The sequence below is a fragment of the Semicossyphus pulcher genome, unplaced genomic scaffold (assembly GCF_022749685.1).
Source record: "Semicossyphus pulcher isolate SPU_LCO1_2020_fin unplaced genomic scaffold, fSemPul1.0.p SCAF_22, whole genome shotgun sequence".
NCBI lineage: Eukaryota > Metazoa > Chordata > Actinopteri > Labriformes > Labridae > Semicossyphus > Semicossyphus pulcher.
Genome location: NW_027211696.1, coordinates 3,430,155 through 3,453,175, shown reverse-complemented (window position 1 = coordinate 3,453,175; position 23,021 = coordinate 3,430,155). Strand labels below are relative to the sequence as shown.

Genomic DNA, 23,021 nt, shown 5'->3' with positions numbered 1-23,021 from the left:
TGAAACACTGTGGCTGCCTTTTAGTCATCACCACCCTTCTTAGCTACAATGTGTACGGATCATCAGGGTTTTCTGTTAGGACTTAGTGTATCTTGATCTTTCCCTTATTAAACTACTGAGGGAGATTCCTTCAGTGAATCAGCATGTAAACTAGCTTGGTAGAAACGTATACACTTTCATCCAACATTCTCTAATTAGCTCAAAGATGCCTGACACATTGATGTGTTTGCTGAGCAGCTTAGATCTGAGCCTCATCAGCCATGGGTGTGCATATAGTACTGAGTAGATATTATTGCTACAAGATCCCTCGCTAGTTTTATTATGTGAAAGTAATTTCAGCACAATGCGTTGATTATATCCCCTCTAAGGACTCATATGCTGAACACTTTCTTCTTCTTATTGACTGTGAGCTACATGCAGCATAATAAGGGCTCCGGGATTTCATCTAGAAACATTGAGAAATCTTTCTCCGACGCTGCTCCTCATTCTCGTTTTGTCTCTCTCCCATTCAGAACGGTCTGTCCCCCATCCACATGGCAGCTCAGGGGGATCACATGGACTGCGTCAGGCAGCTTCTGCAGTACAACGCTGAGATTGACGACATCACGCTGGACCATTTGACCCCTCTTCATGTAGCAGCCCACTGCGGTCACCATCGGATGGCCAAAGTCCTACTGGACAAGGGGGCCAAAGCCAATGCACGTGCTCTGGTGGGTTCTCAGTCAGTTTTGTTCTTCATATCAAAGATAGTAAATGAACCCCCAATAAAGATGGTCACAGTGGCTGTCCTGTGTCTGTTGTATGCTTCATGTTGAGATGGTCAATGGGATGCACTTAAATAGACCTTTTATAGTCTTTCGACCACGCAAAGCGCTTTTACAGTACATGTCACATTCACCCTTTCACACACTGATTGCAAAGGCCTAATTGCCAATCTGGCACTTAACCGATGGCGATGCTCTGGAGTAATTTGGGATTCAGTGTCTTGCACAAGGACACTTCAAACCCTCAACCTTCCGATGGAGAGATGACCGACTCTACCGTACCTCTACCTGCAGGTTTTTCAGACACGTGAAGACCCACTTATAGATGCCGATTGCCTCTTTTCCCATTGCCAGTGAAGTATACTCCTGTCTCTTTTCTGCTGCGTCACAGTCTGGCGTCACAAACGCGCTGGAAACAGGGTTAGTAAACAGTGAAGATATTACGGTGGTTAGGTCTCTATTGTATCTATTACTCATTCAGTCTATTTATCAAACTCGGCGCCAACAAATTTGGAACGATCTTCAAGCGTTGCTTGGGCGGAGACGGGCAGAATTTGGAGACGGAGCATAGCATCGCGCCGGAAAAGGGTTGGACATTAGCGTGTTGCCCTGGTATTTGTGTTCTCATCAATGCCGATCGGAGCCGAGGCGATAATTAACCGGGTCTGAATGCCGATTGTAACCTTTCCCATTAAGCCAAAAAGCCGAGCATTAGCGGGTGTTAGTGGGTTTTTGACCAGTGGGAACAGCCAGTGAGAATTGCATTCAGCTAGGATTTATTTATTGATGACAATATTCTTGCTGATACTGTGTTCATGTTTGTTCATGTTGCTCAGAACAAGTTCGCAAAGTTGTGTTTTCTCCGTGTCTCCAGAATGGCTTCACACCCCTTCATATTGCTTGCAAGAAGAACCACATGCGGTCCATGGACCTGCTGCTTAAGCACTCTGCTTCCCTAGAAGCCGTCACAGAGGTGAGACCATGTCACCACCAGGGACTGAGACAGAAATTATCAAAAATCCACACTTGTGGTGTGAAACTTTTACGCTAGTGACATTCATGAAGCAGTAACTTTCTTTATGTAACAAGCATATGTTTAGGTTTTGCAACTGTATTTATATGATGTTACACAGGCCAGCATTGGTAGAACGTGTAAAGCTTACTTTTTGGTTTGTGAATGGCACAGAGTACGCTACACTTGACATTGTTATAGCCCCTGTCTAATGCCCGTCTCATCTATCTTAATGTTTCAAAACTGGCTATTGTCCAATTTTTGAGAGGGCCTATTAATCATGATGTCCTAAAACGTGAAAAGTGTTGCTAATGAGCTGGAATGTCTCTTGACTTTCCTGTAATGCCTCAATATTGAGCCCTGATGACCTTCACCGTCTGTGTCTGTGTTGTAGTCCGGTCTCACTCCTCTTCATGTAGCAGCTTTCATGGGCCACCTCAATATAGTAAAGAACCTTCTCCAGAGAGGGGCTTCACCTAATGCTTCCAATGTGGTAAGATACACAATTAGTCAACAAGTCCTTATTCCCAACGTTTCAGGACAGGTGAATTGTTTTGTTTAAAGTACTTTTTTAAGAAATTCAGATGTACCACAAAAAAGGTAACCCTCTCTAAGTTCACATTTTTGATTGTGAATTCTAAACTGCAATAATGTCATAATTAGCCATTGATGAATTAAGTCTCATTTTGCCAACACAGAGAGCCAGTGCTGTTTTTAAACAACTGAAATGAATGGACTGGTCTTAATGATGTGCACTAATTTGAACAAACTGTATTTATCAAAAACCTTTGTCGCAAATATAGAAATCATTTTGGTCAATATGTTAATTTATTCAACTGATAATAAAAGAACATATCAAGTTTTTCTGTCTGGGCTAAATGTGCCCTGAAGCATTTTGTTTACAAATTGAACCTGTCACAGTATTTGTAATTCAGCAGTACTATTTCGATAATTTGAGTGAGTGTTCTCCTGTATTTACAGAAAGTGGAGACTCCCCTCCACATGGCCTCCAGAGCAGGACACTGTGAAGTTGCTCAGTTCCTGCTGCAGAATGCAGCGCAAGTGGACGCCAGGGCTAAGGTACGTAGCTGTGAAAACAAATACTGTACGTTTGGATCTACAGTGACCTTTCTACAGTTTGAGGAGATTTTCTGAAGTGAAGGAAGTTTTCATAAAGTCCATCTCAATCAGAAAATAGAATTTTCCTACATCAGCGGCAGATTGTTTTGGTGGCTGGCGTCTCCATCTGCTCTCATTGTACAGAAATGTTTTGGCTTCACTTTTAGGGAGCTGTCATGTGGTCCATCTTTTATACAGTCTATGGGCTAGACGTGTAGCTTCATTACCCACTGTTAAATGATGTCTGTTTTAGTGTAACAAATAAAAAACTCTTTCTTCTTGTGTCCAGGATGACCAGACACCCCTACACTGTGCGGCCCGCATGGGCCACAAGGAGCTTGTCAAGCTGCTCCTTGAGCACAAGGCCAGCCCAGACTCAGCTACAACTGCAGGCCACACACCCTTACACATCTCGGCACGTGAAGGACACGTACACACCATTCGGATCCTGTTGGATGCTGGAGCACAGCAGGTCAAGATGACAAAGGTAGAGTAAAAGCCATGACAGGAAAAATTAATTATATAAGAAGATATCCCTAACTTTACACAAGTACCCTAAAGCATTATATGTTTTTTTACTTGAAGTGCACTTTCTGCTTAAAGGACCAGTTCACCCCTGGAAAAAGCCACTGTCAGTCAAAGCTGGTGTTCTCTGTAATCAATCGAAGCAATAATATTTGAAATTGGCGCCATAGCTGTGAAGAAGGTTGTACAAACAGCTCGTGGTTTCGCCTGTTCTACAGTCCTACAACACCCAGCGTGCATTGCACCACTCCCTCTGAAAGGAACGGCCCAGCGAGAGACGCTGGAGTGAAATACTACTGTTTTCCAGTCAAGGTCATTGATCGCTGCAGGCAATGGCTCAGAGCGGGACAGAATCCAAACACGACGACAATATGCCAGTGGGTCGTCTAAAAAGTCTTCGGGTCTGCGGTCTACATTTCAAACCTGACGATTTTGATCAGAGGTGGGCGTCCTAGACTGAGGAAGTGTAGTTTAGCACAGTGGTTCTCAACTGGTCTTGCCTTAGGAACCATCACCACCTACTTCATGACAAATCCTGACACAAATTTCAGATTTTTTTCAATCACTCAAATATATTTAATGAAAAATGGTGCAGTTTGGACATCAGGCCGAACATATCACAGTATGTCAACTTCAAAAAACACAAAAGTATAATAGTCAAGCAAAATGGTAGCACTGCATAAGGGGAAGATAATCCTTCTACAGAAATATGCTAAAAACTGCAACAGAAATGCTGTAGGCCCAACTGAGTTTCAAGAGTGTAACTGTAGCTGGGATTACCCAATCAGTAAAAACATGGAGGTTGAATAAACTAAACTACTACTGCTCGCACGTCATAGGAAACCCATGTCCTTCAAAATAAAAGCGCAGCATCGACTTTTTGCCGCACCTTTTTATTTTCCAAGCACACATCTGCCATCCACTGAAAACCGCTCTACGACCCACTTTTCCCACCAGTTGAGAAGCATGGGTTTTCCAGGGTCCATTGGAGAAGCGGATTGCGTCCTTGCAAAATTTTTTTTTTTCCGACCATAATGGCATTAGCTCCCCATAATAGCACGATAGGTCGAAAAAAGGCGAACTGGCCCTTTAATGATAAACTCATATCCAATTTTAATTTGCTTCCTTGTGAACTTTTTTCTCATTTTATTACACATACTAAGTCTCATTCATGTTGGGTATTACTAAAATGCTTATTCATAACTACAGAATGAATCTGTGTTTATTGAACACTGAGTTGTGACAATTATGGGATATCTTTCTCCTGATCTTTTGTTTGTCATGGAGCAGAAAGGCTTCACTCCCCTCCATGTGGCCTCAAAATACGGGAAGGTCGACGTGGCTGAGCTCCTTCTGGAGAGAGGTGCCAACCCGAATGCAGCTGGGAAGGTGAGTCACTCTTTGCTACCTGCGCTTCCGCTCCCTGAAGTACACAATCGTGATAAAGTACTCTTTACAAGGCTGTGGGGAGCAATTCAACCTAACAAGCTAACTACTTAGAGATATATTTGGGATGTCAGCTGATAGGTAGACTATCATGGTATGTGTTTCATATATATGTGTTCCTGTGTGTTTTTGTGTTTATGTGTGTCTGTGGGTGTATATATGTGTACTTGTGTGTGTGTGTGTGCGTGTGTGTGTTTAACAGAACGGTCTGACACCCCTTCATGTGGCCGTCCATCACAACAACCTGGATGTTGTTAAACTCCTGGTCAGCAAGGGAGGATCTGCACACAGCACTGCCCGAGTAAGATGCTCACATATGTGTGCGCGCATACTCACACAGGCAGGCCAACGCACAGCATGACAACACACACATATCAAAACAAGTGTGTGATACAGTAAATCACACAACAATCTTTATACTCATTCTTGCATCACAACGTTAAAGTGTTCGTGAAAATCAAACATAACTGGTGTAAAAAAAAAATGATTCCCACTCTTGTGTGTGTGTTTGCATGTCCTTGTTTCTCATTTTAGAACGGCTACACTCCCCTGCACATAGCGGCAAAGCAGAACCAGATGGAGGTGGCCAGTTGTCTGCTACAGAATGGAGCAACCCCCAACGCTGAGTCCCTCCAAGGCATCACGCCCCTGCACCTGGCTTCACAGGAGGGGCGGCCCGACATTGTGGCCCTGCTCATCTCCAAACAGGCCAACGTGAATCTGGGAAACAAGGTGTGTTATCAGAACGGTTCAGGAGTGAGGGAAGTTTGTTTCACGTAGCTGTTCATGTTCAAAATGTTTACTGTATAATATCCAACAAATAAAAACTGAAATTGCACTATTAAAAATATGTATTACTTCCCACTGTCCATTCTGTCTGTCTTTTAGAACGGGTTGACCCCTCTGCATCTTGTAGCTCAGGAAGGTCATGTGGGTATCGCTGACACGTTGGTGAAACAAGGAGCCTCAGTTTACGCTGCCTCACGAGTAAGTCACACTACCTCCACGGGTACACAGAATGATAGAGTAGGTAATATTAGCTGATATGAATAATGACAGGAAATTGTCAGGAAACAGGATCCTGTCACTATGATCGTTTTATTCATGTCAGGGATTGCGCTACGCTAAGTGGCTAGCTTAATGTTTTCTTCCTTTTTACAATTTTGTAAACTCATATGTTGAGCAGCGTTTATACAAGACCCAATACGTCTTTAAGTAAGTATAAATAAAACTATTAAACAACTGTCTCTCTCACCTTGCCTCAGATGGGCTACACACCCCTTCATGTGGCCTGTCACTACGGCAACATCAAGATGGTGAAGTTCCTTCTGCAGCAGCAGGCTCAAGTGAACAGCAAGACACGGGTAAAGGAGTTCTCATTTGTATGATGTATAAGATTATATATGATTGTGTGTTTTCCTTTACTGTTTCGTGTTCAGACTTCTTAAACCACCAGAAATCATTAGCACATTGGCCGAGGCACAATTGGTACTATCATTAGCTGCCAATATCACAGATGGAAATGCTGCTTCCTCTGTGTTTCTTCTTTTGTCTGACCATCCTTCCCTTTTCTCTCCAGATGGGCTACACTCCTCTGCACCAGGCAGCTCAGCAGGGCCATACCGATATCGTCACCCTTTTGTTGAAACATGGAGCCCAGCCCAATGAGATAACTTCGGTGAGACACCTTTAGGAACACTCTATCCTGTTTTTATCGTCCTCTCAGAGCTGGGCTTTCCCACTGTACTTGAACTGACTTCATGAGGGAAACATGAAATGTTTGTTTGAAACTTTATATATTTTTTCTAGAATAAAGACACTTCTGTGGTCAGTGTGAGCAGTTTAAACCTATAAGCCTGAAATCCGGACTAAAAGTCACTCAGGAATATAAGACGCAGCCTGTTTCTGGTGGTATCCCAGAGGGGAAAAAGTTGTCTATAGCTATTTATTAATAAAAACATGTTATTTCAACACTATTTGAATTTATTTTCATTTAAAACACATTCAAAATACACACAAATTACAGCCTACCATCTGTTTTTGCCATGTCAAGTTTGCAATCCTGCTAGCTACTAGCAAGCGGTAGCTGGCAGCCTACAGTAAGATTGATTGTTGTGAGGGTGGCGGCTGCAATGGCGATCATGACGGTGCATGTCCATGATGAAGCATTAGCTACAAACTAGTTAGTTTTCCTCGCTTAAAACAGCGAGGAAAACAGCACTGCGGCATATTGTAAATAGGAGTTTTAGAGGCTTGGACCCAGAAACAGTTTAATGCGGAGGTTTGACATCACCACTTAACCGGATAGCGCCATCATCTGGGTAAAATACCGTAACACAACAACATACCTCTCCCTGCATTTTTTGGTACATCGGTTGCACCGGTATAAAGGACGCAGCCCACTTTTTAGATGACAAAAAAAATGTGTCCTGTACACCGAATTTTACGTTATATACTATATATATGAGGATCCCCTTGTCTCCATTCATCCCTGTATGCTGATAATAACCTGTTATATTTTTCAATGTATATTTTTTTCCCTTGTTGATTTAAGAAATATTTTCAGACTTGTGTAACACATTGCTAATTCAAAGTCAAAAGGTCACTATGCCATGTCTGCAGCAATTACTCTCTCGTAAACATCAGGTTAGTTTAAAGAGATACTAATGCACACCATGCCCTCAGCCATTTGCTTTTTGATTTAAAAGCATTATGTATTTACTTTGCTGTTTTATTCTGACAAACAATAAAAAGTTTGGGCTTAATATGACTTCATTTTGCAAAGTAACAAATGTTATGAAAGTGCACTTTTTTATAGAACGCCCTCTATAAAAAGTATAAAATGCTTTTTTTTCAGTGACATGGAAACATTGTGCGTGATGTTTCTCGTCTCTCTCTGAATAGAATGGGACATCTCCCCTGGGTATTGCTAAGCGGCTGGGTTATATCTCTGTCATTGACGTGCTGAAACTGGTTACCGAGGAGTCCGTCTCCGCGGTGAGCAACACATCATGCATGGTTCACATGGTTACACCATTTACGCAAAAAGAATTAGCCTTGACACATCGTGAACAAATGTTGGATCAAACTATTGTTTTGATCAGGTTCAGCTTTCTCGCCTGCTTTGTAAGATTCTTCAGCATTTTCCATCCATTCTTTTCTCTCAGCTGCTCTCCCTCCTCTCTGCATCTCTCTCCTGTCTCTCAACAAAACCTCCCTCTGCTCTTCACAGATCACCACGGAGAAGCATCGGATGAGTTTTCCAGAGACTGTAGATGAGATTTTGGATGTTTCAGAGGATGAAGGTAGGCTTTTCAGTTTGATTATGTTAAACACGTCAACTTTGGCGCTGTAATAATTGATTTTCAGCTCTGATTCGCTATTATGGGAGGTACACTGACACATCAAAGTACCACCATGTGATTCAATATGTAAATGACTGTTTATAACACCCTTCTCCGTTTGTTTTGTAGGGGTTGCCCAGCTAACGTTAGGTAGGATTGTGTCTGTATCTCTGCTCTTGTCCGGTCCGGTGGCTATAGTGAACTTGTGCCTTCATTGCAAATTCTCATTTTCTCTGTGCGTCTCTAATTGTCTTTTAATCAGTTCCTGTGACTCTGCTCAACTCCAGCCCTGTTCTACTCCCATCTTATCTTCAGTCTCTATTGCTCGGAGATTAATTTAAAAATAAACGTGTCTGTTTTTCATCCGCATGTGTTCACAACATTTCCCAGTGGTCTATGCACACATTGTCCGTGGACTCATTGTTGACAGAGCTCCAGTATTTCCGCATTTACACGGCAAACAGCTCCCTTCAAATCCAGTTTTGATAACGAGTGCTCGTGCCTTCTTACAGCCTAATTGATCAATAAGCTAATTATACACATGCTGCGCCCCAGCTGTGGCACTCGCCTGCACACAACAGGCACAGTCGATGTTTATGCATTCTGATTTTAAGAAATTCACAATTTTATTAGTCAATGCATTTTTAACATGCGAGCTTCATCTTTAAATGTTCTTGTTGTATTTGTTTAATTGTCTTACTTTTTTCTTCTTTAACATTCTTTATTCACTTGTGCAGCTTGTTCTTATGAATGTTTAACTGTGTCCAAGCGACTGTGTTTTGTCGACTGCTTTATATGTTACTAATTATTATTTCAATATCATTCCTCCTTATTAATTGGGGTATTTTCTCCTACACAGAAAACAACCATCACCACATGTGATTTCATCTTTAATGGGCATGCTCACTAAAAAAGCTGTCACCAGGTGCCTTGCAGTTTGCCGTCCATGCAGTGTCCTAAACTGTGTTATTATCCACTGTCTTACCAGTCCTCTTCTTTCACTCCTTTGGTTTCCATCGGCTCTGGTTGTTGTTGGTTTGTCTCCATTGCTGAGATTAAAATGTGAGGTCGCTTTTTGCCCATTTTTTTCTGTGATTTCATGAAGGGGAAGGATAGCGGTGTAACTCTTACTGCTTTCATGTAACGAGAAATAAACAGACATTATTCTGATTGAAGTTCAAGAAACTGTCATTTAAAGAAGAAAGTCTAAATGCAGTCAGGGAAAGGTGAATTCAATTGGCAGATTATTTCTACTTAAAAAAAGTTGAGAAAGAGTTGAGATCAGCATCATTCTGCCCTGTTTTCCCCGGTCTCGTCCTTTTTCTCTCTTAATTCTCTGTGTGCTACCTGTCCTTTGCCAGCTTCTGTTTTTCTCTTCTCCTTTCCTTTTCCACTTTTCTTACCAATTTATTTCGCCCCCAGGAGACGAGTTGCTCGGGATGGATGGAGCACGCTATTTGAAGCTCGACGACTTCAAGGACCAGGATGATGACTTCCTCTCCCCAAAGAAAACCCTCAGAGACTTTGAGGGCGGCCTGGGTACCACGTAAGTCACCGCGTGCTCGTGTTTTCTTGCATTTGTGTTGTCTGATTAATAAGTTGCTTCAGGCGACAGAAGAAGTGGGGTTTTGAACTGGTTTTGATAATACCTTACATAATAGATGATGTAAAATGGGATTGAGCGGTTTATTTAATGGTTAGCATAAATCAACCGTTGTCTCTTGGCTTAAATTATTCTCACTTCCTCTCCCACAGGCCATATTCTCCTGCAATTCCCAGGATCCCTTGTGTGTCCCCAGAGACTGTGCTGTTGGATCAGGTAGGCTTAGCTCACGATGATTAGAGGGTGCATTACATTTTGTACGTATTTGTCTCTATAAAAAAGTATTCTGGGGTTTATTTTTAGCTCTTCTGTTTGTTTCAGCTATCTCTCCATCTCTTCTTCTTCTCTGGTTTTCTCTCTTGTCTCTGTCCTCCAGTTTCTCTTTTCTTTCACACTCCTTTCATTGTGCAGCGTTTGTGTTATCACTTTCCTTTTCTCTGTCTCTCTTCTCGGTCTTAATCTTTTCAGTCATGGTTATTTAACTGCCTCTCAATTTTTCATTGCCTTGTCTTTTCTCTCCCTCTCTGACCTCAGCACACCCCCGTCCCACTGCCGAAAGAATATGACGAAGACTCTCTTATCCCGAGCAGTCCGGCTACGGAGACTTCAGATAACGTCAGCCCTGTGGCCAGTCCCATTCACACCGGGTCAGCTGCATGTTAACTACTTTTTATACTTAATTTATATGACATTTTATTATGGAATAATGCTGCTAGTCAGGCTTATCATAAAGAAGATTTTAGCAGATTACCAGTATTGGAAATGTTTTTTGATTTCGAATTTGCATACAAAGACAGTGGAGCTTAGATAAAAAGCATCTGTGTGACAATCAGTCAGAAAAGAACGAAAAAAGTAATCATCATCATTTTGGCATAAGGCGATCTTGTAGAGGATTGTTTTGGTTAAAAAGTAACTGATGTTTTCGTATGACTAGAAATTCATAGGAAAGACAAATTACTGTATATATAGATGGATGACACGTCTCCATCTGCTCTCATTGTACGAAATTGAAGCCAAAAAGCCCCATGGTAGGCGCTGCCATCTTGTGATGGTGACGCCATTTGGAGCCAGAGCTGTGCAGTAGAGATCAGCGGGTGGAGCCGCCGTAGCCACTTCTGCTAACCAAAGCACACACTGAACTTACCGAAAAACACAGCAAAGATCCCGCATGTCGGCGTGTTTAACAGCAGAACAGCTTCTTGTGTCGGTCTGAGTTTAACGTTCACAGATATGTAAACTTCAATGACTGTAGTGATTGTTTTAGTTACATATTTTATCTTATTCTATTTAAGTCTTTTACTTAATTTTATTCTAGTTCTCCTCAAATGCCTTGTGTGTGTAAACCTACTTGGCAATAAACACCTGATTCTGATTCTGATCTCCTCCTCTTACCCTTCTCCACTCTGCTAATCAGGAACAGATCGGCTGCAGGAGCTGTATTTGTCAACAGAGCTGTCAATCATCCTTTTTACAGCATCAAATAAATAATTAAAATAAACATGTCAGATAAATGAACACTTGGACATAAATCAGCATGATAAGAACTAACTATAATGACAGAAACCATGTTTGAGAAACATTTATTTGTCGTGTATTTTGAATTTAAATTTTGACTCATGTCCCATCTGTTAACATGGAGGAGGCGGGCTTTATGACCTATACTGCAGCCAGTCAGCAGGGGGCGCTAGAGAGGCTTTGGCTTCATTTTTAGGGGGCTGTCATGTCATCCATATTTACATACAGTCAATGGAAAAGATGCAGATTTCTAAAAGGGGGGAGACATATTCACAAACTCCACAACTGTGGAAGCTACACTTTCCAGACTCATCCTTCATCTTTTATGATGACGGACCATCACTAATGTTACAATGGCATCCATCAAAACATCACTGATGCCAAAAGATCAGTGAAGACGATCAGTGGTCAAGTGTGAACCGCAAACACTTCACCCGCCACAATACTGGCAAATGTTAAAATAATAATTATTAACAAAGCACTGTTTTCTATTACATTTAAACCAGGATTCAACATATTCATGATGTTAATGGAGACTTAATAACCAGATTTAATAAGCACAATGTTAGCTTATGAAGTCTGCTTAGTCATAATACATGCACAGCACAATGAGTCAGCATTTGAGAAGCAGAATAAAAAGTGCAGGTGTTATTGGGGGGAGGCTGAAGTCATGAGAGGAGAAGAGTCACCCTGCCTCACACACATGCACGCACACCTGTATGAAGCTGTCTGTCTGGTGCAGGATCAAACAGCATGGGGCTCTTTTTCCAAATCTTTTCATGTCATCCTTGCTGCACTCAGTGACCGCTCCAGATGGCCTGTCCTCCCCTGACATATTGAAATCATCACACTCACATTGTAAGCTGGTGCATCCTTTATGAATCACTCACTCACAGTAAACAGACAGAGACCAGATCAATTCAAAACAGTGCTGGATAAACCACAAATGCTTTACTGTCTCACCGAATGAAAGGATCCTCCCTTGGGATGCACTTTTATTGGTTGTGTTTTTTACGATCCTGTTGATCATAATCACACGTTTAATGAAGCTTAAGTGATCGGGTGAATCTTTTTTATCGTCTCACTGTTTGGCTCGCAGCTTCCTGGTGAGTTTCATGGTGGATGCTCGAGGAGGCTCCATGCGAGGCAGCAGACACCACGGCCTGCGAGTCATCATTCCTCCTCGGACCTGCACCGCCCCAACGCGCATCACCTGCCGTCTGGTCAAACCTCAGAAACTTACCACGCCTCCCCCGCTGGTGGAGGGGGAGGGGCTCGCTAGCCGTATCATCTCCCTTGGGCCATCCAGTATGCAGTTCCTTGGGTAAGTCAACTTTGTACTTAAGTAGTTCATGTAATGATTACTTGTTAGGCACTGTTTCTGTGTGAATCCCCCAGTGGTGGACAAATGGTAAATGGTAAATGGACTGTACTTACATAGCGCTTTTCTAGTCTTTGTGACCACTAAAAGCTGCTTTTACACTACATGTCACATTCACCCATTCACACACACATTCACACACTGATTGCAGAGGCTTCTACATAAAGTGCCCAACTGTCAATCAGATAACACATTCATACCCGTTGGCAATGCCACCGGGAGCAATTTGGGGTTCAGTGTCTTGCCCAAGGACACTTCGACATGTAGCCTGAGGGAGCTGGGGATCAAACCTCCGACCTTCCGATTGAAAGACAACCGACTCTACCACTGAGCCACAGCCGCCCAGCCGTGACAAAGTAAACAACTTCATTGTTTGAGTCATAGTTGTTACCATGGTAACATGGGTCCTAGAGCTGAGTTAGCCCAGGGGTAAGGTGTCTAATTTTTATGAGCAATATTAAGACCTTAAGGCCTAACACTATAGATCAGTCTAAATACTGGAAACTGGCCCCTGGAGTACTTGCTTTTAAAAATACTTCAGTATTCAAACTACGTTATGTTGATTTAGAAATTATTTACATCTTTAAACTCACATGCTACAGATTTACACATTTGCAGCTCCAAAATAACAGGAGCAATAACAGGAACAACCAAAAATACCTGCAGGGAAAATGTTGAAACAGAAAGTTAACTCCATCCACAAAACCTATAAAAAGTAATTTGACCAACCATAGAATAAAAACAGCAACTAAGTTACTAGAAGCGCACACAACTTTGTTTAAAATCTTCATGTGTAATAAAAGAAATGTTAAGCTACATACCTCGACATGCTTTCTCAGGTTGGACGGTGAGTGTTTGTAGGCTGTGATGACGTGTGTGCGCCTCAAACACAGCGTCCATTTAAAACGATACGAATCATTCTTCATTTAAAAAACCTCAAACATGGGCTGAAGAAATCACAGTGGGTGCTCATTTTGAGAATCGTCAAAATGGTTTCAAAGGTTTGAATGACACTTTTCTGTTAAAAATCCTTCATGAGTTTTCTGATGATATTTACAGTTTCATAACATTCATAAAGATTTACAAAATAGTTTCAGAGCTAATCAGCATGCCAGCTGTGAGAATAGAAATGAGAATGACTTGCAGTAGATTAAAGCAGGATCAGGACAATCATTTGCTGCCCCATGTTGCTTTCAATATATTCCAAGTTATTGATTATTATGCCCTCTAGTGGACATTGATAGGTTTGCATATTTCAGGGGCACACTGTAAATTATGTGCTCGTCCTAAGGCAATGTTACAGCAGAAAAATATATCAAAAACTACTTATTTATTACTTATTTATTTCTTGTTTTAAAACGATGTGTGCCTGGTACTATGTGCTATTCAACGCACTTGAATAGTGTGTTAAAAAGACGTGCTTGAATAGTGTATAGAAGTGAAAAGATTTGATTGAAGGTCTGATTTCTGATTCAAACCCAGCTTTTAACACAGATGTTCCTCTCTTTCAAAGGCCTGTAATCGTGGAAATCCCCCACTTCGCCTCGCTGGGCCGAGGGGACCGAGAGCTTGTGGTCCTCCGCAGTGAAAATGGTTCAGTCTGGAAGGAACATCGCAATCGCTATGGTGACGAAGTGCTGGAAACTATTCTGAATGGCATGGATGAAGGTCAGTGCGATGGTAATAAATGACCTTGCATGCTTTGCAGATGAGTCAGTCCTAATCTTGATGAATGACCCTTGAGCTGCAGAACAAGGGCACAGAGAGAGGATACTCTTTCTCCCTCCTGGACATGTGTGTGTTTAATGCAGAGTTTGTGTGGCTCACTTGTGTCTGTTTTGAGCTCTACTACATTTTCATTCTCTTTTCTTCTTTCTCTTTTTTTCTATTTCGCTCCTCTTCCTGCGTGCAGACTTGGAGAGTCAAGACGAGCTGGAGAAGAAAAGAATCAGACGGATCATCTCCACCGACTTCCCGCTCTACTTCGCAGTGGTCTCTCGCATTCAGCAGGAGAGCGATCTGATAGGTCCGGAGGGCGGCCGGCTGACCAGTAAACTGGTGCCGCATGTCGAGGCCATCTTCCCTGAGACGGCCGTCACCAAGAGAGTGAGACTGGGACTGCAGGTAAGAAAGGGGTCTCAAAATCTGAGCAAAGATACAGCATATGGAGAGAGGCGTATGAGTGAGCAGGAATGGCGTTGAGGGAAGGGATTAGATTTTCTGAAAAATATGGTGTTTGCTATCATCGCTGTACAACAGAACAACCTGGTGCTTTTCATAATTTACTGACAGCAGATGTTTGAATAACAACACAGCTGACTCTCGGGCTGTGACTCAGTGGTCCATGCCAGCGTCTTCACCTGTCTGTGCTGCGATTTGACAGATTTCTCATCCTGAAGTTGATGTTCTGGATGTTTGTCAAATGAGCCTGATTATGTAAGAGATGTGCTACCAGTCATCGAGTGTGAATTTTTAATGCTTTTTTCCTGACTGCAAAAAGGCTATATTCTCTGAATGCTGTGACTGTTGATGTTTAAAGGCGTTTATGAGTCGTCGCATGAGTTGATGCATCTATGACAAGCTGCAAATCCAGTTATGATTACATATTTTTGGATCCATGTTTTTCTAAATATTTGTTCTTTACTTATTTTTTGAAATCATGTACATGACATGAATGCAATATATTAAGTTAACATGTACTGTATATCAGTAAATTTATCACAACAAACAGAAACTAAACTGAAAACAACAGTGACCTTATAATAAGTAGCATTTCTCCTTGACAGAACATACATTTGGGGGTCTATAAAATAGGCATTTAGTTTGACAGCATATGACATCACCCTGCATGGTTGCCGAAGACTAGGTGGCTTGACCTGAGGAGCATCTCAGCCGGTCATACCATACTGCACCATTTCTAAATTAGCATTTGCAACACGTGGTGGTGTCCGTCCTGCCAAACAGGAGCTTTTGGCCAACGTGAGGCTGACTGTCACTCATCCAGACCTCCACAGACACACATATGGGAGCTTGGCAGACGCTCATGCTGACTGTCTCTTTTTGCGCTTCACCTCCACTCGGCTTTGTCCGTCCTGACAGAATGATTATGTATGATCATGGGTTCCACATTTCAGTTTTTCTGATCCCTTCCGTGTACATTGCTTACATTGTTTGTCAAAGCACAGATTTGTCACTGCACTGATGCTATTTCAGGAAACTGCATGAGTTTTTGCTGCTCGCCTTATGCTGCTCTGTTTATGTTTTCCTTTTATCCAGCCATTCATCACTCCTCAGTTCCCTGATTTAAGTTGTGAGCCACACTGACCGAGCTGATGCACTGACCTGAGTTGGGTCAGGTGTGAAATATGAATTGGTTGCATGCGTGAGTATGGCTGAGAGTTTGATGTTTCAGTCTGTTTCCTGCCTAATCACTATCCTCCTGGATCACTCATGCTTCACTTTGTGTACTGTGTGTGTGCTTGACTTCATCTCTCACGTATTTTATTGATCCGGCCTTCTTTGCCTTCATATCTTTTAAACTGTCTTTTCTGGCATCCTCCTTTTTATGACCTTTTCCTCCAACACTCACACCTCAGGCGCAGCCCATCCCCGATGAGCTGCTGACTCGGCAGCTCGGTAACCAGGCGACCTTCAGCCCAGTGGTTACCATCGAGCCACGCCGACGCAAATTTCACCGTCCAATCGGGTTGCGCATCCCTTTGCCACCCTCCTGGAGGGAGAGTCCTCGGGATGCTGGGGAGGGCGATACCACCAGCTTACGCCTGCTCTGCAGTGTCATTGGTACGATCCATTTTAAAGTAACATTTAAAGCAATGCCTTTTTGTAATGTTTTTGGATGTAATTACTAAAATAAAATGTGCTATAAAAGTGTGTCTGTAGCCATTTGTAAATGAGGGCATAACTGACACAGTGTGGTTGTCGCGTCTCAGGTGGCACAGCTCCAGCTCAGTGGGAGGACATCACCGGAACCACCAAGCTGATGTACGCTCACAATTGTGCAAACTTCACCACCAATGTTTCCGCCAGGTGAGTTATGAAGACAAATGTATCACCAGTCCCATTTCCTTCCCCTCTCTCTTGCACACCGCTGAGTATGAACCACGATTCCTTCTGCTGCTTTTAACCTTTTCTCCCGTGTTATCCAGATTCTGGCTGGCAGACTGTCCCCGCACGGCAGAGGCAGTGACCTTTGCCAATCTGCTGTACCGAGAGCTGATGGCTGTGCCGTACATGGCCAAGTTTGTTATTTTCGCCAAGATGAATGAGACACGCGAAGGACGCTTGCGTTGTTACTGCATGACAGATGACAAGATGGACAAAACGCTGGAGCTGCATGAAAACTTCACCGAAGTGGCCCGCAGTCGAGACATTGAGGTCAGCACGGGGGAAACACAAAAAAGGAGCAACCACAAACGTAGTTCCCAGACAATAACAATAATTAACATGTGACATCCTTTAGATCTACACACTGTAAAACAATTGGCTCCTATAATATTTTTTATTGTGCCTGTTTAGAAGCGTAGTATCTGTGTTACAAGATCTATTGCCACAAACACCCACGCTGGCATCGCTCCCAAACCGCCCCCTCTCAGTAGGCATGATCCTGCAAGTAGAGAGATTCTGCAGTACACAGTAGGAATTGAAGGGTTGAGATATCAATCAATGGTCAAATCCTCCTCACCTTTAACATTTGTGACACTCTCCGCAGCTGATGGAGGGCATGCCGCTGCACCTCGAGTGTTCTGGGAACCTCGTGCCCATAAGGAAGGCCACCCAGCAGCCTCGCAGCTTTAGCTTCCAGGCCTTCAGAGATAACAGGCTGCCTGTCTCTGTCAAGGTCTGTCTCTATGTGACTGTCCGTATGCTTGCTTTTCTACCACACGCTACGTATTCATACTGTACCGTGGTGTTGTTTGTTCAGTTGGTGGTTTCAGTGTGTCAAGGATCCTCCCGCCAGTTAATCAAGTTTCCCTCCTGGGCACTCACCTGCTGTTCATATGGTGGTTTTTTTGTGTGTTCGCTTTTCTCCTTCATATCTGTCAGGCGGTGTCTCGGTTTGTCTTACCATTAGCATGTAAAAGTTCACATAACAGTACAGCACTCATTCAGGACTACAGCAACACCACACCAAGGAAGTTACACCTACACCTGTAAATCAGCGACATTTGAAAAGAGACTTAATAACATCAACATGAATAACAAGTCTGATCCTTAAGTGAACTAAGTACAGAACCATATAGTTTAGTAATAATAATAATTATCATTATAATATGTTCAGGGCTTGACATTAACTTTTTTGCTCACCAGCAATTATTATCTTCATTGGGTCATATTCCAGTCTGGACTTGACCTCCACTTATGGTTGAACTGTCTTTTCCTTTTCTTCGTCTAACCTCTCAATGCGTCTTGACCGCTTGTGATCAGCTCTCACTTTCCCGCTCTGTATTCAAATGAACACGGAGCCTCATTCACCTTAAACCTCCTGTGAGGAGTTTTTTCACAGACTATAAAACAGACTGAAATTAGTTCTGATGACTCTATATGAGCTACAAAAGCAAACAGACCATCAGCAACAAGAGTGATTATTTCTATGTAGTTATTTTTAATGCCTGAAACTGCTGGTGGGGGGGTAGGTGTCAGACGAAGCGATTTACTGCACGCTGCCTTTGTTTACATTTTCCAGGGCAAACATTTGTGAAGTGAATGTTACATATGACTGTTAAAGAAAGCAGGAGGAGATTTGTTATTAAAAAGCACCACTTAAGCAAAGCCTGATGCTCCTTCAGCTCTGTGTTTATCAGTGGAACACACTGCCTGGCCAAAAAAAAAGTCAGCACCTGGATTTAACTGAGCAAATATGTAAGAGCCTTCCATTGGAAAATTGCTGCAGTGATTAATATATTTCAGCTGGCAACAAGTTATTTAACCCTAACTGATGCTGTGAGTAGCTTCTCATTTATTAAACAACAATGTTGGAAGACATATCCTGTGGTCGTGGAAAAGATGTGACTTGTTGCCACGATTCATCGGGCTCAAATTGTGAAGGAGTGGTTCAGGGAGCATGAGACGTCATTTTCACACATGGATCACCACAGAGTCCATACCTTAACCCCATTGAGCATCTCTGGGATGTGCTGAAGAAGACTTTACGCAGCAGCCTGAATCTCCCATCATCAATACAAGATCTTGGGAAAAAATCAATGCAACTCTGTGCGCGGAAAAATGGACAGATCAAAACATTATTGAGCCAGGTACAGAGCATCAAAACACACACAGACCAGCGTCATATCTGCTCCTCTCCTAACGTCTGTCTCCTCCCCGCGCAGCATGATAACTACGTGTGGATCGCCTCAGGTTCATCTCATTCACAGCATGTGGATGTAGTTGAATGCTTTATAAAGATGGCAATACAGGGACAGATCATAACCCTATTGAGTCAGGGGCAGAGCATAAGAAACACACACAGATCGTTGTCCTCACTGCGCTGCGTGTAATAAATCACTGGATCACATTGTTATAAAATATGACAGACTGCTCATAGATCACACTCTGGATCATCTCTCTCTGAGCCGTGCCGTCTCTCCCTCTCATCGGTTTGGGATCGTCCCGTATTAAAAACTTAAAAGCGGTCTCCTTACTCAAGAAAAATAGAATGCCACCCGCCAAAGTGGCCTGTAAGAGTGAGCGAGTTACAGCCACTGCCCAATTCTACTCGCATTTGGCGGGTTGGTGGGTGCTAATGTCAAGCCCTGATTATGTTTGCACATTTCTCAATCTGTGTATGTCCGTCAGTCAGTCCATTCTTATTTTGGGTTGTCAGATTGTCCTCATTCTTTCAGATTTTTGATGAATGTTATAATAACATTGTTTTTAAAGTGTGTCCCTTTTGGTATAGATGCATTACTGTTAAATTTCTCTTTTTTTGTCCCTTTGCTGTTTATTGATGTCGTTTAAACCTCCTTCTCTAGCACAGATGACTCTGCTTATTTCAAACTATGTGTGCATTTCCATGTCCGTCTTGTTAACATATTTATGTAACTTTTAAATGTCTTATTATCATTTATTGTATTTAGTCATCCATCTATTTGTCTGTCTGTCTTTTTGTCCACGTGTGACACACACTGTTCATTTCCATCTAGATGAATACTCTGATAAATACTCTTTCATAATGGTAGCCAAGCAACAAACAACTTACCTATCTACCTGTCAGCTCTCTTGGGTAATTGTTTGCATGTCCTGTGACTCCCTCACTTTCTTTGCCTGCCTTCCTATCTTGCGGCCTTGCCTGTCCGTATGTGTCTGTCTCACTGTCTCTCTTTCTCTCTCTCACGGTCACTCTGTAACTGTCTGGTCTGACAGACGTCCAGGTAAAATGTGCAGGTAAATCTCTCCCTCTCGCCTGCCTGTGGACTGCTTCCATCCCTGTTTCCCCCTGCTTCTCATCCCATGTTAGTGCGGCAAGTGCTCGAGACAATGTGGAGGGAACTAATACCTGTTTTGATCTGTTTTTCTTCCTCCTCCTTTCCACACTTACTCTTTTCATTCTGTTCTTTTCTCGCTTATTCTGTCTCTTATCCTGTCCTTTTCTTTGACTTCCTTCATTTGCCATTTGCTCCACTTTTGTTTTTGCTTTCTACTTTCGTTTACTTTCTTGCCTTTCTCTATCTGGTTTCTTGTTCCTCCATTTCCTCTCTATATACTCTCCTTCTTTTCTTCTTCTTCTTTTCTTCTCTTCTACTGCCATCTCTCTATGTTAGGTCAGAGATAGTAACAAGGATGCCATTGGCTTTTTGTCCTTTCTGCGGAAGTGCACCAAGTACGAGGATACACAGCATGTACTGTGTAACCTTAACATAACCATGCCACCCTGCGTCAAGGTAAGGACTCGTCCCTACAAGCACAAAAACACAAACTCCTGGTCTGACGAGATTCTCTGAATAAGATGTTTTTTCCATAAGGTGTTACACAGCAGCTAATTTCATTTCTTGCGTAGTTACACTTGTCACACCTGATTGGCTAAAGAACAGTAAGACTATTCTGTGTATTGTTCTTGTTATTTACGCATAAAAAGATTTGACAATGTAGCCTGTCTAACATTTAGAATTGGACGTCATTTAACACGTATGTACATGTCTATCCATCTTGTTAAATAGTGGACATTTTTTGTTTGTTTCTTGCAAAATGAATGCTAGTACTGCATACGTGCAGTTAATTTTCCCTTTAAAGTGCTAATCTTGAAGATCTCAGTTTTGTTCTCTTTGGCGGCACCTGTGGCGATAAACAGTAATTGCAGGAGCACACTTGCCAGATGTTCAATCAGTGTCACATGTGTGACGTCCACGGTTGGCTCCAGTTGTAACTCTTGATTTTCCTCGCTGACGGTCGCTTTCCTTTGTAGACTGTTTGCCTTCATCTGAGAGTCGAATTTCTTTCTTTTTATTTGTATTTCCACAAGTCGTATCTGTAGTCATCGATCTTTTCTTTGTTTGTTCAGCCATAGTAGATTACTGTTTACTCGCAACACTTGCAGAGACCGGGAAAGCAGCCGCTTAGCTCTGCCTACCCTCTCTGGCAGACCAACCACTGCTGGCTGATGGAAAACGCGTCACTAACTGAGCCAGACCCGGGTCAAATGACTCTGCAGTAGACTACAAATTCCGCCCGTCTCCGTCCAAGCAGCGCTCGATCATCGTTCCAAATTTGTCGGCGCAGAGTTTGATACACAGACTGAATGAGTAATAGATACAATCGTCACTGTTTACTAACCCTGTTTCGAGTGCGTTTGTGACATCAGACGGTGACGCAGCAGAAAAGAGACCAAAATAAGTATTCTCCACTGACAGTGGGAAAAGAGACATTTATTAGCGGGTCTTCCCAGTTCTGAAAAACCTGCATCAACGCGCTAATTTTGGTGGGAAAGGGGTATAACTGGGCGCCGCTTGTGATTTTTTCCGTAAAAGTCGCACCAGACACCCAGTCCATAATAATACTATATACTGCTAATGCAAAGGCTTTCATCAGTGGGCCATAGGCTCAATCACCAGTGTTACCTCATTCAGCGATAGATAGTGACTTAACAGACGTTTATTTAAATGAAAATCTTCAAGATTATTACTTTAACAAAGAAAAACAAAAGGTAACTGTTGAAGTCATTGCACAAAATGTATTGTCTATGCTCACAAGATTAATTATGCTTCAACAAATAAATAAACAGAATGCAGCACTGCTTTTCCTCTCACCACTGAGCCCTATAAATTATATCAAATGGACTATTTTTGATTGTTAGACCCTTACTTTAAATCTTGAAACTAAGTTCCAAAGGATTTGTTACATTGTTGGACTTAAAGACTGCTTTAAAGGTAGGAGACTCCATATTTCTAAGAAATTAAATGTCCCTTATAACCAAAATCCCGAAAGTCTTACAGGACATGCTTATGTTAATGTAAAATGACATTGTACCAGCCGTCAACCTAACCTAGTTCTCATTTCTCAAAGGCCTCATATTGGGCATTAAAAGTTTTACATGAATACTAATGATAATAATAAAAAGTAGTTATGAGGTGATTTTGTTGTTATTGTTTATTGTTTAGGTGGTTGGAAGTGAAGAGCGCAGGCGAACTTTAACCCCTCTGGCCCTGAGGGAACGCTACAGCGCGCTGAACGAGCCTGGTGTGGGTAAGTCCTTCAATGCCTGACTTTGAGCCCTCTCCTCATTTATACACAGTGGAGACGGGCACTGAATGTTGCACCGCCCCTTTACCCACAACCCTTCGCTTCCCACTCTGCCCTCTCTATTTCCCCCTATCTGTCTCGCGTGCACGCATGGCACAAAGACTGAGCCTTGGATGCAATGCACTGCTCTACAGTGTGCCCCAGAGTTCCTTGCAGTGCAGTTAGAGAAATCACATTGAATGTATGACCAAAAGATCAGCAGCAGTTCCCAACACGACCTCAAAATGGCTCCAAGACACATGGCGAATTGGCCTTTTCTTTCCTGAGTGTCCTGGTAGCTATGACAACAGATGAATGAACTCCATGATTGGTTTGCATGGCGCTGGTGTCTCCACTGCGATTTCCAATGGCATGGCAGCAGATGCAGTTAGCACTAGCCCTGTAGCTTAGCACTGGGAATGGGCAGGACCTCGCAGTGGAGCTAGACAGAGGAGTCCTTATATTGATTGGCCTGTGGTAAATGAACAGAGAAAAGATGGCTGTCCTGGTTTATTAAAAGGAAGCTGATTGTGGGGGTTTGAAACGGAAAGGCCTTTTCTGTCTATCAAGTACACAGCGC

At 42.6% G+C, this 23,021-nt stretch overlaps 1 protein-coding gene across 1 annotated transcript in view; it reads left to right on the top strand.

The window, feature by feature from the left end:
- Positions 1–23,021, top strand: part of ank1b (ankyrin 1, erythrocytic b) — a 95,491-nt gene that overhangs the window by 52,926 nt on the left and 19,544 nt on the right. Inside the window, exons 10-35 of the mRNA XM_069673241.1 lie at positions 513–710; positions 1,639–1,737; positions 2,171–2,269; positions 2,758–2,856; positions 3,185–3,382; positions 4,711–4,809; positions 5,069–5,167; positions 5,401–5,598; positions 5,755–5,853; positions 6,132–6,230; positions 6,446–6,544; positions 7,771–7,863; positions 8,099–8,171; positions 8,340–8,360; positions 9,633–9,756; positions 9,966–10,029; positions 10,348–10,460; positions 12,428–12,652; positions 14,223–14,377; positions 14,622–14,833; positions 16,306–16,510; positions 16,660–16,756; positions 16,876–17,104; positions 17,439–17,567; positions 20,488–20,607; positions 22,321–22,405. Coding sequence (XP_069529342.1) covers positions 513–710; positions 1,639–1,737; positions 2,171–2,269; positions 2,758–2,856; positions 3,185–3,382; positions 4,711–4,809; positions 5,069–5,167; positions 5,401–5,598; positions 5,755–5,853; positions 6,132–6,230; positions 6,446–6,544; positions 7,771–7,863; positions 8,099–8,171; positions 8,340–8,360; positions 9,633–9,756; positions 9,966–10,029; positions 10,348–10,460; positions 12,428–12,652; positions 14,223–14,377; positions 14,622–14,833; positions 16,306–16,510; positions 16,660–16,756; positions 16,876–17,104; positions 17,439–17,567; positions 20,488–20,607; positions 22,321–22,405 — 3,331 coding nt within the window. The remainder of the gene's footprint in view (positions 1–512; positions 711–1,638; positions 1,738–2,170; positions 2,270–2,757; positions 2,857–3,184; positions 3,383–4,710; positions 4,810–5,068; positions 5,168–5,400; positions 5,599–5,754; positions 5,854–6,131; positions 6,231–6,445; positions 6,545–7,770; positions 7,864–8,098; positions 8,172–8,339; positions 8,361–9,632; positions 9,757–9,965; positions 10,030–10,347; positions 10,461–12,427; positions 12,653–14,222; positions 14,378–14,621; positions 14,834–16,305; positions 16,511–16,659; positions 16,757–16,875; positions 17,105–17,438; positions 17,568–20,487; positions 20,608–22,320; positions 22,406–23,021) is intronic.